At 41.1% G+C, this 19,042-nt stretch overlaps 1 protein-coding gene across 2 annotated transcripts in view; it reads right to left on the bottom strand.

Annotated features, from left to right (window-relative positions):
• Nucleotides 1-4,350: 4,350 nt before the first annotated feature.
• LOC149068887 (uncharacterized) overlaps nucleotides 4,351-19,042 on the bottom strand; it is a 42,431-nt gene continuing 27,739 nt past the window's right edge. For both annotated transcript variants that reach the window (XM_089250858.1, XM_089250859.1), the window contains exons 3-12: nucleotides 17,181-17,333; nucleotides 17,013-17,050; nucleotides 15,271-15,407; nucleotides 15,073-15,155; nucleotides 13,121-13,205; nucleotides 11,733-11,850; nucleotides 9,934-10,001; nucleotides 7,815-7,899; nucleotides 4,628-4,672; nucleotides 4,351-4,517 (exon numbers count right to left, since the gene is read on the bottom strand). In XM_089250858.1, the coding sequence (XP_089106984.1) occupies nucleotides 4,431-4,517; nucleotides 4,628-4,672; nucleotides 7,815-7,899; nucleotides 9,934-10,001; nucleotides 11,733-11,850; nucleotides 13,121-13,205; nucleotides 15,073-15,155; nucleotides 15,271-15,407; nucleotides 17,013-17,050; nucleotides 17,181-17,333 (899 nt within the window). In that variant the 3' untranslated portion in view covers nucleotides 4,351-4,430. The remainder of the gene's footprint in view (nucleotides 4,518-4,627; nucleotides 4,673-7,814; nucleotides 7,900-9,933; nucleotides 10,002-11,732; nucleotides 11,851-13,120; nucleotides 13,206-15,072; nucleotides 15,156-15,270; nucleotides 15,408-17,012; nucleotides 17,051-17,180; nucleotides 17,334-19,042) is intronic.

Below are 19,042 nucleotides of genomic sequence, written 5' to 3'. Positions count from 1 at the left end.
TAATTATCATTATGAGGCGCTTTCCTGGTTGGAGAACGGGGTGAAGTCGCCCCCTGAACAAAATCCAAATTACGCTGCATATACACTGCAGAGTAGTGATATGAAGAGTGACGTTCTTTCTTTCAAAACCGAGTACACAGCTCCGGCCTATCACCAAGGGCAATTCGCTACCGAGTGAGTTGCGCCGGAAGTGTGAGTGTGTACCTCCTAGCCACAGAACATGACCCGCAGCTCTGTCTCAACGAAGGGATTATAAGCAGGTGGTCAACGAGACCTGGGCTATGCTGGAAAAAGTGCGTTTATCTAACAGTCTGAGTGTTGTTGCTAACAGTCTGATCTAGTGTTGTGCCTGATTTTTCAGCGCTGCCATCGGTATTTCGAATTTTGAGTGAGGTGTAATGCAGGGCTGTACAATTCACAGGTCGTCATGGAGACTAAAAAGTTGGTATTGGTGCCTAGAATTTCCTTTGTAGTTACTAAATGTTCGGAATTTATAACAGAAGCATATCTACTACTACTACTGGACCAGACACATGCACCTCGTCCATATTCCTCTGCGGAACTTCTAACGAATCGGTACATGTTGGAATGTGTGTGCATGTGTAGCAAACCTGAGAAGTGAAGACCGTTTCTGTGTAATGCTTGTTGTGTGTAGTGCTTCCATCTGCCATCAGTTTTTCTAACTATGAGTGAAGTATAACGATTGAATAATTGTATTGTTGTAGAACCCGTTGCTCTCTGTGGCGGGACTTTTTAACGGGGAGATCGTTGGAGATCTCTAAGTTGGAAACCATAGAAAACTAACTTCAGCCGACGACCACCACCATGGCGACGGCGGGGTTCGAACCCAGGTCATCGCGATGTTTCAGTTCCCTCACAAGCTGATAACAACCCTTCATCAGACTCAGACTATGATCCTCTGACATGAGATGAGATATTTTGGGGTTGTCTCACGGTGTCTTTGTGCGCGGCTTCTGGTAGACAATGAAGTTCTTTGATTCCCGTTGCTGTCAGTGGACAATGTCGCCTGTCTTGTATATATTATATATATGAGTGTTTATATGTTTGTATATATATATATATATATATATATATGTTTATATATCTCTCTTATACACATGTGTGTCTATAGTTATTTGTGGGCCTGCTGCCGACGTGCGTATGCACCGGCCCATGTGACATCAACTTTTTTCTCTTCTTGCCCGCTGGTGGTCTTTCGTTGCTTAGTGCTCCGGACGTTGCATGGCTCTTCCACCATGGCCCAAACCCTCTGGGTGCCCAGCTCAATACCTTCCAAGGGGCCGTTCAAGAGTATTACGTCATCATCGATGGGGGGGGGGGGAAGGGGGTTTCCGATTTGCTGACTGTTGATGACAGGGGGGGGGGTTGGATAATGCTTACGTCATCAATCACCCTTTATAAAAATATGAGTTAGGATTCAGAGGGGCAGAGCTGATGACGAAATTTTGCTGACAAGGGAGGGGGGGGGGGGTAGTGGGAGTCAAAAATTGCTAAAAATTTGCTTACGTAATACTTGAACGGTCCCTAAAGCAGAATAGAAGGTGCCTTGCTCTAGAAGGTGTTGACCAGCTTATATCCCCGGGACAGAGCGGGGATCATGGTAGGTTTCGGGTCCTCGCGATGCGAGTCCGTCACTATCACCACTCGACCACCACAGCGGCGCCGAAGCATATCTGCCAACACGAAAGAGGGTCACTATCACCCTGAAATCTAAAGAAGTATTATTTTGGAGCTTTTTCTCCGGGTAAAATTTTTTTCTGACACCTAGATTTTTTTTTGTGTGATTCGTCCAGCCCTGGTGTAATATTGATAATAATTCTCCGAGATTTTTGAAACAGATAGATCCTAAAAACATAGGACCTGCCTTGTACTCCGAAAAGACAGGGCAACAACTTTCTAATTGGAAGTTAGAGGACAAGTGGGACCGTATAAAGGATTTTTATTTGTTACACACTGTATGTGAGACAACTGTCTCAAAACAGGTTCCGGGTAATTTTTGAATGAACACCTTTTGAGCATTTTTTGAATTGAAATTAAACCTCTACGACGAACGGTTGTTGAGATACAGGCCACCTTAGCACTGACCCCCTGCATATCTCTTAATCCCTCATTAGCCCCGTTCACATGTGCAATAAAACATCCCGGGAAGTTCCCGGTAACGGGGATTTTCGCTACAAACCATTCACATGACGTTTATTTCATGCCGGTAATCCCCCTCTTCTTCCCGGAAGTCGTCAAGTGGTTACGTAGGTTGAACGGAAGTGATTGATTCAAGATAGCTAACGATGGAGCTTATAGTAGTTTTCGCGGCGCAAAGGATTATGGGAGAGAAGGTCGGTGTCGACCACCAATCAACCCCAAGAAAGATGGGCTTTTTTTGTGATGAGCTTCTCTCCTACCTTTTTCTTCCCTACGAGGGGAAAAAAGTTGTCATGCCGGTAATTATCACCAAAGCGACCCCTAATCTTGCACATGTGAACGGGGCTATTGTAGTGAAGATCACGTATTGAGTTAGCTTCGTTGGTAACATGGGACAAAAGAGTCTCATATCCCCTTCCTACATCCTGGAAAGGGCCCCCAGGCTGAGATCTTTTGTAGCCCCCGCCCACTAAGCCAGACTTTTCGTAGGCTCTTCTATAGTGAATTTATAGCATGAAACTTCAAAAAAAAAAAGACGAAGATGACTTATGAACACCTTGTATAATTTTGTTTGCCCTACTGTAGTTTGTTTTCCAAACGTAAACACGTCTCTCTTGGACCAGAGCGCAGATCACTAGCGACACTGGCGGGGAAAAAAAACCAAAACAAGAAGGGATGTTCGTGTTATACTACTCCCAACGAATACAAACAGTGGGTTTTGTGTGACAAAAACTAATTTCTTACCACGACGAAGAGGAAATCTTGGATCACGGGTCTTCGGTAGATCAATGTATGCTCTCTCTATGGATTATCACATCCCACATGAATAATTCAAAAAGTGTGCCGAAGTACAAAAAACGCGCATTGAGATACAGGAGGAGTTGGTATCATGTCAAAGTGCACTTGAATGATTTCTGTACTGAGAGGGGAAAAAGACACAGACAAATGCCCTGGAATTAACTCCACGAGATGCGTCGCAAAATTTGGCAGCGAAATTGCATCGTGTTATTGATTTTTAGCAAGTGATGAAACTTTGTTGTACACGACAGCAGAGATACCCGGTTTATATTTGTACGTCACGGTAAATGTGATGAATCTGTTATTATGTATAATAACCGGTTATTATGCATACTTACCAATCGTCTCGGTAAATTTGTCACTTTTACGGCGAATGTGCATAATACTCAAACCTCGTTGGTAAATTTGATAAATACTCAAAATTCACACCTATTGTGATTGGTGAATTTGATAAATATGAAAAAAAAAATTGCTAATGAGTCTAGTATGTGTGATGAATATAGGCCTACTCCGATACAATGGTGTAACAAATTTTACGATCGTACCCCGATGTAATGGTACAATACATGCGTGAATTATAATGTATTATATATACATCATATAGTACGATATATCATGTATACCAACGACGGGACGCTTAGATATTATGCATAATCACCGGCGAAAATGATAATTTCTTTAGTTACTCATTAAATTTACTGACGATGCTTGGGTACTATGCATAATCACTGGTTTATCAAACTTACCAAATGCTCGCCGATTATGCATAATAACTGGTTATTTTGTATAATAACCAGATTTATTATATTTTGCCGTAACATATGCAATCGGGGAGCATTAATTATACTGTAGGGTGTTCCATAAATTCGTAAGTAGTTTAAAAATTCGTAAAAATCGGACGAATTTGTACGTTTGAATGCGGTTTGCGGAAAAGTTATTCTCACGAAGGGGGTGGATTTTTTTTTCGGTGCGGAAAAATATTTAGTTCAAATTTTTGTCGATAAAGGGTGCTGCACGAAAGCAAATTACAAAATTCTAAACCTGAACCTTTCTTCAATCTCTTCTGGGTCCACAACGTTCGTAAAGCTTCAGCCGGCGATCCGTGGCTGAGGTAAAACAACTTCACCAATAGTGCTTTGTCTACCAATGTCAATATCACAATGAAAAAAACCTTATGTAAGTGACAGTAACAGATAAATTCAGAAATGAGCTGTTAATCGCACGCAATGCATTTTATATAAGACTCCCTGATTTGAATATTACCAGTGATTTGCTTTCGTGCAGTACCCTCTATCAACAAAAATTTCAACTAAATAAACGGGACACCCCCTTCAGGCGAAAAACAATTGTGAACAGAACAACGCATTGTTTAAAAAATCAACAATAACAATATTTGTTATATGATCAAGATCTGTTTTTTCAATCTTTAATTTTCTCCAATGAGAATTATTCCCGCCGAAAAAAAAAGGGGTCTAATATCCTTTGTTCCATTGGACGACGTTCAGCAATTCCTCGCCGGACACGTAACGCTTGTAATTCTCGGAAATCATTTTGGCGACCTGAATCACGAGAAAATGCAAAATCGATTGATTAATTAATTGCAAGTCGATCAAAAAAACTGCAGCAACATCAAAAATATGCTTCACTACCAAGTGAATCCTGTACTTACCCCGGTTATTCGCGGTATGGCCCCGACGTGTGGCGTGATCGTAACCTGTGGGATAATAAATAAGAATTTGATTAGTTTTTGGAGCAATGGACGTCTTTGGGGTTAATAAATTATTTTGATCGATCACGAAGAATAGCGTTTGTTTATTGGCATTGAATGACCGGACGCTTCAAATTTCACATGGAAAGGGTCCAAAGGGTCCTCGTCCCCAAAAAATTATATAAAGATTTAAGTACATCCCATATCTCTCCCAGAAACACAAAAGAGAAGAAGAAAAAAAATTAGTGGCGGAATGCAATTATTAAAGCCACAAAAAACTATGAAAAATGACAACAGTTGGCTACTCATCGCTTCTCGCACTTCTTGGGGAAATATTTATAAAAAAAACTTTTCACTCTTTCGCATACGTGAGAAGTACGTATCTTTCTCTCGTACCTCTTGTAGAAAACCCAGCTATTTCTCTTTCTTTATCTGTGCTGTACCATCACCACCTAGAGATAGAAGGCCTCCGCACTCTGCTTGTGACGTCAAGTAAGTAAGTAGTCCTCAGAATATTCAGGGGAAAAAATTCCCTGCTCGTGCCAGGAAAAGAAATGATCGGGCTCAGAATTGGCGATTTCTATGCCCCACATCCAATCACTATGCGGTATTCGTGAGTCAATCAGGAAGATTCTACGCCAAACTGAGAAGAAACGAAATAGGATGCTGTGTTTCAAAATGTGGCAAACTTGCTAGGTAGTCTGAATGACGTTTATGGCAAACACTGCAGAGGCCTTCTATCTCTAGGTGGTGATGGCTGTTCCTGATCATGTGTTGTTTGAATGACGTCATTCTAAGACTCTAGGGTTGTTGTATTTAAGACGCCTTCATACATATACGGGGTGATTATAAAAAAACTATCCCGACATATGGGCCCCTAACTATCATACCATTCACAGAAACTGAATGAAATTTTGGCATAAGGTATTTTGATGTATGCGCTCAAGAATGATATGGAAAACAACAGTGTCACTCTAACAGTTACGGTTACAGTGAGAAAATTTCGAAAATATCAAATGGCAACACCAAGTTTTTTGTATTGGAATGCGATCTCCATACTGAAAAACACTAAATAGAGTTGGAATGGCACCTGTAGCACGAAAATCCCCGGAGATAGGCAAGGAAAAAGGACTTTGCCGTGCACCAGAGCATTAATGTTCGTTTCACTCGTCACACCGTTTCTTCGGCTGAGATCCCAGCCTGATTAGTCTTCCACAAGGTCATGTGAAACACAATAAAATGCTTTATTTTATGCTGCTTCTCTGTCCTTATTGGTTGTCCTCACTTTTAGCCTATCTACCGCCGGTGATTTTCATGCTACAGTTACCGTTCGAACGCTATTTAGGGTTTTTCACAATGGAGATCACATTCCAATACATAAAACTTGGCGTTGCCATTTGATATTTTCGAAATTTTCTCACTGTAACCGTAACTGTTAGAGTGACACTGTTGTTTTCCATACCATTCTTGAGCGCATACCTCAAAATGTCAAAATACCTTATGCCAAAATTTCATTCAGTTTCTGTGAACGGTATGATAGTTAGGGGCCCATATGTCGGGATAGTTTTTTTTAATCACCCTGTATATGAAGGGGTTCTAGTGGGGTATTTTTAAATTCATTCTTCACCTCTATTACCGCTCAAAATATTGATAATTCCCTTTTGTTTTTCTCGGCCCATAATAATTTGATTTTTTAATACTACTATGTGTTGTGAGAACGTTCCGAGACTTATTTCATTACGGAAGAATGAATACAGATAGAACCTTTTTATTTGGTGTTTTGTTCGAAGTAACTACCCTGTGAAATTATGCATTTTTGCCATTGCTCATACAACGATATAAATGGGGGGGGAGGAATTTTTTTGTCATATCCTCCAGTGCCGTCGGCGCTGCACTTCTTTGGAACCTAAGAATCGTTGCTTCGTAATTTCTTTACGATCACGGGTGTAATATTATGTCCAAACACCAGTGGAATAAATTGAAACAAGCTCTCTCTGGTTTTTTCCCTCTCTCTTCATGTGAAGATTTATAACAACCCTATTATATACGAAGATTTTTCCCCCACACGTATATCTTTCTACTTATATACACGTAAGAACGAAAGAGATCACGTAGGGTGATTATAAAAAGAGGACTCTAAAAAAACACATCTATATTATCCATTACGCTTTTTCCCTTTTATATATATTTTTTCTTTCCCCCTCCTTCTTTTTTCTAACATGCGGTTAGGTTAGGACAAACTTACCGTAATTATCACCGATTCGTTTGATACAGTCAAAATTTCTTACCAAGCGCTTGTACGCAAATTCTGTATCCGAGGAAAACGTCACACGGGACAAGATCAGGAAAATCAGCCGGTTGCGAAAGTATCGTAATGTGATGTTTTGTGATATTTAATCTCAACCTGTGAGTCCTTAAACGTCTGCATGATTCGGTGAGACACAAGCGAACAGATATTTGGAAGGCCAAAGCGTATAATGCGCTGGCCCCAAGGGCGTAGCGGGGGGGGGGGGGTGGGGAACTTGAGGGTCTGCCCCCCCCCTAAATGTGAGAAAATGACCGAAAAAAGGGGAAAGATGGCAAAATCAATTGCTCTATCACTTCGGTCCCCCCCCCCCCCACCCAGAACGAAATTTTTGGCTACACCCCTGGCTGGCCCACAGGTTCCTCCTGGTGTGAGATTTTACCTGTCAAAACATCACATTCCGATACTTTCACAACCAGCTTATTTCCGTGATCTTGCCTCACGTGACTTTATTTTTCCTCGGATACAGACTTTGCTTAAAGAGCAACGATTCTCAGATTCCGAAGAAGTGCACACGAAAGCACTGGTGGATGTGACAAAAAAAACACGTTTGCAATACGCAATTACATCTCTGTATGAACAATAGCAAAAATGCATAATTGCACAGGGTAGTTACGTCGAAGGGAACACCATTCAATCCGAAATAAAAATAAGTCTCGGAAATTTTTGAAGGTAGTGGTATTTTTGTTTACCTTTAAATGAGTAGAATCAATAACGAACATTTTTCCAAAACATTTTGAAGTAGTCACCTTGGGACAATTTCTTTGTCGGAAAGATAAACAGTGCTATCCCGAAGGATACGTGTATCCAGAAATTTTAGCCGTTTGCTAATAGCAAATTTACCTTAGGGTTATTCCATAGAGAGCTGAACGATGGGAGAGGTTCTTCTTCGAAGACATCAAGAACAGCGTGAGATATCCATTTTTCCCTTTTTAGATAGAAAATACAATTTATTATAAATCAGCTTGAACTAAATCCATTCACCAATATTTGTCAGCCATACAGGATGTTCCAGAACCCTACCTATGACAGTGCAGCATATCGAAACAATCAATTTTTTTCCGATGGAGCCCAGAGTCACGACTCACTTATTCGGAGGATACAAGCTACTTCAGATATCGCCAAAATTTAGCAACCTTGTTGACATCATAAGAGGAGTGATAGGAATGTTTTTTCCCCTTCTAGCTCATAAGCAGTCACGTAGGAGGGAAAAATTATCGTTCTTCCCTTTTCCTCTGTAAACCAGTGATAAAACTGCGAATGATCAGGGCACGGTAACCCAAGTCGATAAGATACTCGCCTAAAGTACCGAAGGATGTATAGAGGTGTAGCGAGCTCGATACCAGGTTCGTCCTTGTCAGAAACTTTCCTGACACTGGGATACAATAGAAATGGCGGCTTGACCAAAGAAAAAGATTACTACCGCAGGGAATTCAACATCGAGGTGTTAGCGCACCAACCTCTCGGTGAGTTTAAAAAGACAGGCTGCCGTTCGGAATCAGCAATAAATTGTAGGGATGATGACAGAGTCATCTCACGCCATCAAATGATGGCTAAAGTTAAGAAGACATAAGAATTCTTAATCATTTCACCCCCACCGGGAGTTGCAAGACCCACCTTCTCGGGAACTAAATTAAAAACGTATGATAATTAAATTACTGATATTGGTGCTATAGAATAAAATGCCGACGTCGGGAAGATAGATATTATGTTACCGCGAACTTTTCGATGAATGAGTTCGAATTCTATTCGCTTTCCCGTTCCAATATTTTGATATAGAAGAGAAACTGCACTGAGACCCATGCCGTCACCTGTGAAATGAGAGCAAAACTATCTGCTACAAATTCTCCAAGTTGAATTGACATTTGGTTTTATACCAGTGTGCAGCTTAAAAAAATAGTGACCGATATTATGGCGCTTAAAATTCACACCAATATGAGGCATGAAAATAAAAAAAATATGTGTGGTATCATTCCATGTCCTATTTTATTTCATGCTGCACATCGGTTTAAGACCTGTAACCAGTTCGACTTGAAGTATTATAACAAATAGTTTTGTTTTTATTTGATAGGTGGCAGCAGTGTTCCCATCTCAACGATGATTCCAACATGATCAAATATAATAAGTGAGAAGAGATTGAGATTTTTTTTTTTTTTTCGCCGATCCGCCAATTATTTCGTTCGTTTATGTCGGTCCACGAAATTGTTAACTTGATGTCGCCGGCAGCAAGTAGAAAAAAAGGTGAAGAACACTGCTCTCTGTTCTAAACGGTATTATGTGGGTGTGTGCGTGGGAAGGTAGCATTCCAGCTCAGAAATAGGAAATCACTGAAAAACTAAATTCAGCTCACCAACATTACTAAGTATCCGGGATCGCACAATTAGCTAAAAACTACTTGGTGCACAAAAATTGGGAGCCTATATTGAAAGGGCAATACGACCAACGAGTCCATCTACTGATAATGTTGGTGAAATTCCCGAATGCATTGTATGATAAAGGGGGGGGGGGGGTTATACCGTATTTGGTTTCACATCTGATCAAAAAAAAAGTAATCCGCCGGCTCCCTTGGCACAATCATCATTTATATACGGCTCCCCAGAATAAATACAGAAAAGTACCACTTTAAAACACTAATCGGGCATTTTACATCAATGTACCAATTCATCCAATACCTATAAACGAGGCCTCCGCACGAAGCTTGTGACGTCAATGAAGAAGGCCATTTCTCCTATTGCCATTGGGTATACTGCAAAAAAAAGGTAAAGATATCTCATGCGTCGGTCTGCTTTATCCAATGGCGATAGGTGAAATGGCCTTCTTCAATGACGCAACAAGCTTCGTGCGCAGGCCTTGTTCTATAAGTAGTGTTGATTCATCGCGACAGTTCTGACAAAATTTGGCGACGGCCACTTTGAGAACAACGCTGATATAGTACTATAGAATATATATCACCTACACTTACTCTAAAGCCTTCTTGATTGTTTCTTCTTTGATGATGTCGCCTCTTCCTATGTTGATAAAGACGGGCTTCTGAAGAAGAAAACAGCGCCGTGTTACTACATTAACTTCTACACTAACATAAGGACTATTGCTATTTGATAAAGAGTGGATGCCGCAAACCCCCTTAGTGGCTACTGAAAATGAAGAGTGAATAACGCCAATCCTAAATCGCTACTGAAGAGGAAGAGCGAATTCCGCCGCAATCTGTGAAACCCCAACTTCGATCATTGGCGATGAAAGATATAAATTTCAAAGCCAAATATCTCCACGAATATCACCTATAAAATATATTTTACAATGACTTTATACATTTCACTAATTGGAAGTTTTAATACATGGGGGTCCACATAAAAAGCTAATTTTTTATAATTTTTTTTATGTCATAACGACCCCTTCGAAAAATTGAAGACAAAAAAATGGCACGTCATTTGAAAACGTTTCGTGACTTCTTAGCCGTTCATGCATCTCATACACGTTCTTCTGTGGAACTTCTAATGCATCGGTACACGCCGGAATATGTGTTCTAAGTAGGCTGACCATATTTCTTTGAGAGAAATACGGGAAGTTGGAATTTCAAATACGGGACATCGCCAATTATCGCCAAGAACAATGCCAAAAGTGTACAAAGTTGCCAAATATTGCTGAAATTGCAGAAAAATTACAATGGCGAGAAACGAAGCGTTACTGCAAATTGCAGTGGATTAAAATGAATTCCACGAAATAAAACGTTCAACAAGACAAATGTGGGAGATTAACGTTCTTATTTATAACTGTAATTATCATAATATAATTTTATGAGATGGAAAATAATTTCAATCTTTGACTTCAATAAAGAATAAAAATTCAAGTAGGCGTCATGCAAAAAACGGGAAAAACCGGGACACTTTTGCAAAAATGTCGGGACGGCCAGAAAAACCAAGAAAACCGGGACTGTCCCGGGAAATACGGGACGTATGGTCACCCTAGTTCTAAGTGTATGTATGCGTGTGGTCCTGAAAACGAGGGTTACCAACCCTCCCCCCAACCGTCCCCCCTTTTGACGTCATTTCAAGCATCTTCCTACGTTTCGGAAAAAATTCGCCTTTTTGTCCTCCTTTTCAGGTTTCCGGAATTATGTTTAATTTTTTCTGGGGAAATTTTTTTCTCCACTTTGAAACAACTATTTCTTCGTTTGTATGAGTGTTTTTGTGCCCCCCCCCCCCCCCACACACACACACACATTTACCAATAGCCGTCGAAATTCCCAGAATTTTTCTGTTTCCGCTTCTTCTAGCGGTTCTGTTTTCCAGAGTTGGGGAAAATTATTGTTTGACTGGTTTTTTTTTTTTGTTTTTTTTTGGGGTCGCAATAGTGGCACCATCTATTGGGGAAATTCGGTTGTTTCTTGAACATGAAAATGCACTGTCAGAATATCCACAGCGCAAACAATTTGGGACAGCCCTGAAGCCATGGATTCCATATCCTGAAGCAGGGTTTCCCAGACTGAGAGCTTTTGCGGGCCCCCAGACTTGACTTTTACGCCCCCCTTCATCGTGAATTTATAACGTGCAAAAACAAAAAAATGACAAAAATCATCCCGGGTCTCAGAGGCTGAGCCCTGTCAGCCCCACCCTTGAGGGGGGGGGGGGCATTCCTGAAGTCAATGGTTGCAGAGACATCCGCTGTGCAAACGATTCGGGACAGCCCGCGATGGACAGATTTCGTTTATTGTCTGGTTTTTTAAGAAATTCGTTTCAAAAAAACAAACTCCGAATAACTCACCTTCTTGCACTGCTTCAGGACTTCGCCGTCTAATAAATTGGTGGTTTCTCTGGTACTTGGTAGAACATTGCAGATGTAGTCACAGTTATCTAAGATTACGGAGAGGTCGGTTGTGAACCTGCGCAAAATATTAACTGTAGAGTTAATAATCAACGTACACACTCTCTCATAGGGTATAATCATTACTTAAAATAAGCTAACACAGGGCAATTGCTAATACATACCATGCCCGTGTTTTTCCAAGAAACCAAATCATGCTCATTAAAATTATTTTTCGAATTTCTATGTCTTGCTGCCCGGCACTTGAGCCCAGGGTTGCAACCCATTTATTCGGGGGAATACGTGGGTTACTCCACTTTAGAAGTCGCCACAATATGGTCGCCACAACCTTGTTCACATCATAAGGAGTTACCGGGAAATTTCATCCTTCTGGTCAGAGGGGGAAAAATATAGGGTTTTTTTTTATTATTATAATGGTGTTACAGTCGAATCCCGTTTTAACGAATACTGTTATAGTGAAAATCTCGTTTGATAACGAACAATTTTCTAATTCCCCCAGGTAAGTTTATATAGGAACAATTAAAAACCTGGAATTCCTTTATAACGAAATTTCGTTTTAACGAAGTGATTTCTCCGGTCTCTTGGAGCTCGTTATAACGGGATTCGACTGTATATGTGTGTGTGTGTTGGGGGGGGGGTGTCTCTCTCTCTCTCTCTTTCTCTGCCAGGATTACTTTAGGACAAGGGTGTTCAACCCTTAGGAGAGTTCGGACCAATTCATTGATTTGAAAACGTGTCGTGGGCCACTTAATTACGTCACTTAAGGCATCAGTAAATATACCGCGGGCAGCTTGAGGTGTTCTGTAACTGTCCCGCAGGTCACTTGCGTCATCTGGAAATGTGCCGCGAACTGCTCGAGTGATCTAGAACAGCACCGCAGGTCATTTAAGTGATCTGTGAATGTGCGGCGGGTCACTTAAGTCATCATCCGGGGGGCCGCTCACATGATGCGAAACAGTACCGCGAGTCATTTAAGTGATTTAGGAATATGCTGCCTGTTAGTTCACTTTTACAAAATTAGGTTTAATGTCCAAGCCACATCAGATTACTCCAAGAGCCATATTTGGTTCGCGGGCCAATGAGGTTGAGCATGAGGTATGCTTTAGGAAAACTTTTTCCCATCACTTTTTTTTGGCATCAGTGGCTGAAATTACATGTTAACAAGGGCTGCAAATAAAAATTCTGAGTAACCAGCAGGTTTCCATAGCAAAAATTGTTTGTTTGTCTTGAGGTTGAACTAGTACCCCCTTCATTCTGGCGGTAACTGTTCTTCATTCTGGTGTGTGGTAACTTCTTTTCAAAAGTTTTTACCAAATTTAGAGACTTACGAGTGATTTGCTTCGTCTGTCGGTATCCTGGGACTCCTGACCAACGAAATCACTTTACATCCAACAGCTCGTAACTGGTTGGCGACTGTAATCAAGAAAAAGTATATATTTCCAAATAAAATATTGCATTTTTTTCTGAATAAAAAAAATCTGTTTCAATTTTTTTGTTGTTCCTCCCAAGAAACAAATAGAAATCAGCGTTAACAAAAAATACCATATTTTGGTTACACCTTGAACTCACCCAAGTTTCCGCAGTGTTTGCTAACTAGGCCCGGGCTCGACCATTGTTTTTGGTTCACTAGTCACAACCAGTGGTTTAAAACTGGAACCACCACCGTTTCCGGCGGTTCCTGCATCTTCTGAGCACACATTTTTAGATTACGTTGTGTTGTTTTTTTTCTTTCACTTATTGGTCCCCGAAAGGCTGAATAATTGATTTTTTCTATCCAGTGGTGCACAGCCTTTCCGGTCCGCGGATATGTCCCAGATACGTGGTATCTCTGCTGCTCACGGGCCAGAAACGGGAATATATAAGGTGACCATATGACTCGCATTTTACGAGGCATCCCTGTAATTTTGGCCGTCTTGACTTTCTCATAAAATGTCCCATTTTTCAATGAATTTTATTCAAATTTCTAATTTTTAGTGGAATCGCGCGCGGGATTGAGATTATATGATGATGATTATATCACTCTAATTATCATGATTAATCGAGTCAGATAAATAAATTCCTTGGACATATTTGTCAAACATGCATGCTTTTTCTTTGTGAATCACATTTTAATCAACCGTGAGTTGCGGTAGAACTCTTTATTTTCCGCCATTGGCGACTCTTCGGCAATTTTAATGATAGTTGATAATTTTACTCACCTTTGCACTTCCTTTGGCTACAATTAGAAACTTTACTTTCCTTTGAAATTTTTTTTTGGCTATTCTTAGCAAATTTACTTCGCTTTTGACAATTTTTTTTTTTTTTTTGCTATTATTAGCAACTCTACTTCCATTAGACAATTTTTCGGCGATATAATTGGCGTACATAATCCCATACTTTCCATGAAGGAAATATGATCAGCCTTTTACTACCGATACTTTTTCCTGGGAACACTTTTCGCGGGATGGATGAACTCCCCTTGGTGGACCGGAGATTGTGGACCCCTGCAGTACACAATAGAAGCATTTATCTTTCAAAAATAAGAAAGAAGCAGTAGAGATCATTCCATTTGTGTACAGTCACTAAAGATGTGAATTTTCAAGCCAACATAAACTTGTTAACGCACTAAATATTGAAGGACACACAAGCCCGCTTCACAGCTTGGATAGACATCGGAGCGTTCTCGAAGGATGGGTGTACATGGAAATTTCACATTATATTATATTAAGGAAGCAGCATACATTCAATTACAAATACAAAGGCCGCAAAACACAAAATGCCCAACGGGGTGGCAGAAAAAAGATGCCCATAAAAAATATGGATGCCCAATACAACAAAAATCAAGCAACCCAAAATATACAGGGTATCCTGCACCTCATCAACTGTTCGTCATAGAAGTATTATTCTAATATTACCCCGTACCAGATCAAGTCAAGCATCTAGTGTTGCGGCCCTGTCTAAAGTAATGGTTGCAGAGATACCCGCGGTGCAAACAATTTGAGACAGTCTGTGTATTAACGGACGCTCTTAGCGGTCAAAAATTTCGGTCTCGTAGTTGTCCGTTATCGAGTGGATCCACTGTATTCAGGGCCGCAACTAGGGGGAGGGGGCAGGCAGTTCTCGTACCCCGGCGCTAGACCCGAGGGGGCGCCAATTTCATTCTGGAACCTCTCGTTCAACATTAAAAGGGGGGCGTCAAAATACGCGCTTGCGCCGGGTGACCAAGCATCTAGTTGCGGCCCTGACTGTATTAATTGTCATAATGAGATCATTCACCAGGACAGCAAGATCGGCACTTTACCCGTCGATCCCTGTTTTCCAGCTCCAAGAACTCCGACAACCAATTCGCTGAGGACTCGGAAATTCGGGAAGAACGGCCTGGACCTAGGAAAAAAACAAATTAAAATCATATTCAATAACGGTGGACGGAACGCAATATTGAAATTTCGGAGAGATGCAAGTAATTACCATAATAAAATTGATTTAAAGTTTTATTCACCATTTGGCCATTTTCTGCTTATCCGGATAAGTTAGAAACGCCCTCTCGTTATTGATAATTTGAGCCAGGATATAATTCGCCATCAGTTCTCCAGTGTAAGGATCAACGTAACGGGTCAAAGTAAAATTGGGAGCGGGCTAGAAAAATAAATAGATAACACATGGGGTAAATAAGGTTGTAATAACAATAATTTTTAACATTCAATCAGGACCTATAGTTATAATATGGGCTGTTTCATGACGCGCCGGAGTTTAGACATATCCTTGAGAAATACCTAGCGAACTCATCATCCTCCATTTTTGTGTAGAACAACCAGTTTTCTGTTCAAAGTGACGTCTAATCGTGACGAAAAGAAAGGGCATAGAGAACAACTATTGGCTGTAGTAATAAATATCGACGTCTCAATTTTCATGAGAAAGGCGAGTTTTCAATAGCCTGGGCTTTTCAATAGCTATAGCCGGAGTCGGTACCAGCTAGGGCTCCTAGAAACCCGACTTATCCACCATTTTGTACAAAGTATTATCGCTCAGCCAATTTCTGTTTCCCTATGCCGTTTTTTTTCACGATTAGCCGACGCCACTTTGAACTGGGAACCTTAAAATGGAGGACGATGAGTCCACTATTTCACAGTGGCCTTAGCTAAAAAGTATCGGAGCAATGACGTCACGCAGCAGCAGCTCTGAGACTAAGGCCAAGGCGAGAAGCGCGATTTCGAATGGATGAAAAAAGTCCTTATTACAGTGGCGTACGGAAAGGGGAGCGGTGGTGGTGGTTTGGGGTTCTAACCGACCCCCTCCCTCGAGACGAGATTATAATGTTATTTTGCAGGGAAAAAAGTAACCCCCCCCCCTTCAGAAGAAAAATTTTTTATGGAACCCCCCCCCCCCCCACCAAAGAAAATTCTGCGTGCTCCTATGTTTTACTATAGGGTGATTCAGAAAAACATCGCCAAACTGAAAGGGCAATTCAGACATACGATAACAATCCAAAATCACATAGGAACATAGGAGCGCAAATGTCATCCGGAGCAGTTGCAGGGAAGCGTCACACACTTTTAAAGCAATTCCGAGCCCATCCAGCACCTCCTAGAAATAGAAGGCCTCCGCACTCTGCTTGTGACGTCAGTAAGGAATCCATTTTCCCTCAGAATATTCAGGGGGAAAAAATTCCCTGCTCGTGCCAGTATCATCGTTGCGAGGAAAAGAAATGATCGGGCTCAGAATTGGCGATTTCTATGCCCCACATCCAATCACTATGCGGTATTTGTGAGCCAATAAGGAAGATCCTACGCCAAAATAAGAAGGAACGACACAGGATGCTGTGTTTCAAAATGTGGCAAACTTGCTAGGTAGTCTGAATGACGTTTACGGCAAACAGTGCAGAGGCCTTCTATCTCTAGGAGGTGCTGGCCCATCAATGATGAAATCGCATTTCTGACAACGGAAATACGATAGGGGTCACACATACACTCAGAACATGCATTCCGGTGTATACTGATTCGTTAGAAATTCCGCAGATGAATGTGTAGGGGGTGCATGTACGGTCGAGTGGTAGTAGCAAGTATGCAGGAATATTCCTGGGGGGGGGGAGGGTGGTGTAAGCAGGCTATAGTCCAGAGCAGCCTGAGAATGAAGAAGTGGACAAGAAAATTAGACTAGAAATCTCGAAATCACAACTCATGCCGCAAACTATTGTTGTAAGTACACACAACGTATGGGTGAAATTAAATCCGTTGTAATTACCTTGGAAGGATCCAGCTTTTCAAATACCATTTCCACACCTGAAATGTTTCACGCGAGATATTAAAAATGGTGATTAATAAGTTGAAAGACTATCTACAGGAAAAATGAGATTTTTTTTAAGACACGTGGTGACCATTAAGGAATTTGTCACTATTCCGTGACAAGTACCTGTCCATGTCCCCTGCACCCACTTGGCTTTGGGCAAACAGTACAGCATTTTACCGACGAGCATACTGTCTGCGACAAGTAGTTCGGCACCTTGAACCGCTTCGATTTCTCCAGGTTCCAGTTTCACGTATTTGTCCCACTTGAAACTTTTGTCTGAAAATAATAATAAGCAATCTTATAAACACGGGGGTGCGCCCCATGAATTCGTAGATATTTCACAAATTCATAAAAATTGAAGGAAATTTGAAATATTTGAATGCTGGTTTGCGAAAAGTTTATTCTTACGAAGGAGGTTGTTTTTACACAGAAAGATAGTGCATCACGCGGAAGCAAATCACAGTATTCTGAAGGTTTTGTTCAATCTCTTCTGTGTTCGAAACGTTTGTAAACCTTCAGCCGGCGATTCGTAGCTGAGGTAAACCAACTTCACTTACAGTGCTATCCACTAATGATCAACATCACAATGAAAACCATATGTAAGCGGAGCCAGTAACAGGAAAATTCAGAAATGAGTTGTTAATCGTACACCCTGCGTCTGATTTGCACAGTGATTTGCTTTCGTGCAGCGCTCTCTATCAACAAAAATTTTAGCCAACTATTTTTGCTGTATGAAAATAAAAATCCTCCTTCGTGAGAATAATTTTTTTCCCAATCCGCATTCAAATATACCGATTCCTTCAATTTTTAAGAATTTTCAAACTATATTTACCAATTTATGGGACAACCTGTACATTGTGCCAAATAAATCCATGGTATTTTGTGTACAAGCATCCTAAAACAATGACTGGGATTTGAAATTAAGGAAGAATAAATATGCGGTTGTGGATGATACGCAGTATCATGGAACCTGGGGCCATATGGCCCCTCTTGCTATCAGTGGCTTCGGAACCTGGGGTGCTCGAGCACTCACAGAATTTTCTGGAACATGTTTGAACACCCCCCCCCCCAGAATTAAATTGCAAATGAGAATTTCCTGCATGAAACTCGAGCTGAGCACCCACAGGTCTAATCACTTCCGACGCCTATGCCTAAGGGGGCCACGTACAATACAACGCCACATTCTGTCTCCTGCGTACGAGCTTGAGTCCCGTATTTTCGGGATGAATGGCGATTATCAGCCCCCCTCGATGTTTTCTTCCTATCGGTGCCTCTACATGTGTGAACAGCACCTCCATTTTAGGAAGCTCAGGGGAAAGGGAAGCTCTTTGAAAAAGCTCATCTAAGTGTTGATTTAGAAATCTCAGGAGTTCACATATTTAGGGTATTTCGATATTTTAGTTCACTCAAGTTAAACGAGTTTACATTTACGTGAATCAGGGTAGTCGAAGGGAAGAAGTTTAAACATCGAATTAAGCTGATAGGTGGTGGTGAGTCCACATTTACGAAGCTTATCGAAAGTGAATCAACATTTACGAAGCTTATCGAAAGTGAATCAACATTTACGAAGCTTATCGAAAGTGAATCAACATTTACGAAGTTTATCGAGAATGAATCCACATTTACGAAGCTTATCGAAAGTGAATCCACATTTACGAAGCTTATCGAAAGTGAATCCACATTTACGAAGCTGAGGGGGAAACTAGTCTTCCTGCTCAATGGAAGGCGCGTCTTCATTTAGGAAGACACAAAAAGGCGCGAGTACATGAAGCCTCTACGAAGCAGCGTGTGGGAGGTGAGTTTACAGTAACGAAGCTCTAGGAAAGTCTGAATTGAAGAATCTGCTCAATGAGGGGCGTATTTATATTTAGGGAGCTTAGGGGAGGAAAGCCCACATCTAGAAGTTCACTGTAAACGAGTCTACATTGACGAAATTCAGGAGCGTCAAGCCATTAAGGCGTAACGGCGCACTCTGGAGTAGCGGG

Source organism: Pholcus phalangioides, unplaced genomic scaffold (assembly GCF_987345545.1).
Source record: "Pholcus phalangioides strain wild (caught in Gottingen) unplaced genomic scaffold, Ppha-v1.0 ptg000024l_1, whole genome shotgun sequence".
NCBI classification, from domain to species: domain Eukaryota; kingdom Metazoa; phylum Arthropoda; class Arachnida; order Araneae; family Pholcidae; genus Pholcus; species Pholcus phalangioides.
This window is presented reverse-complemented; position numbering and strand designations above follow the sequence as displayed.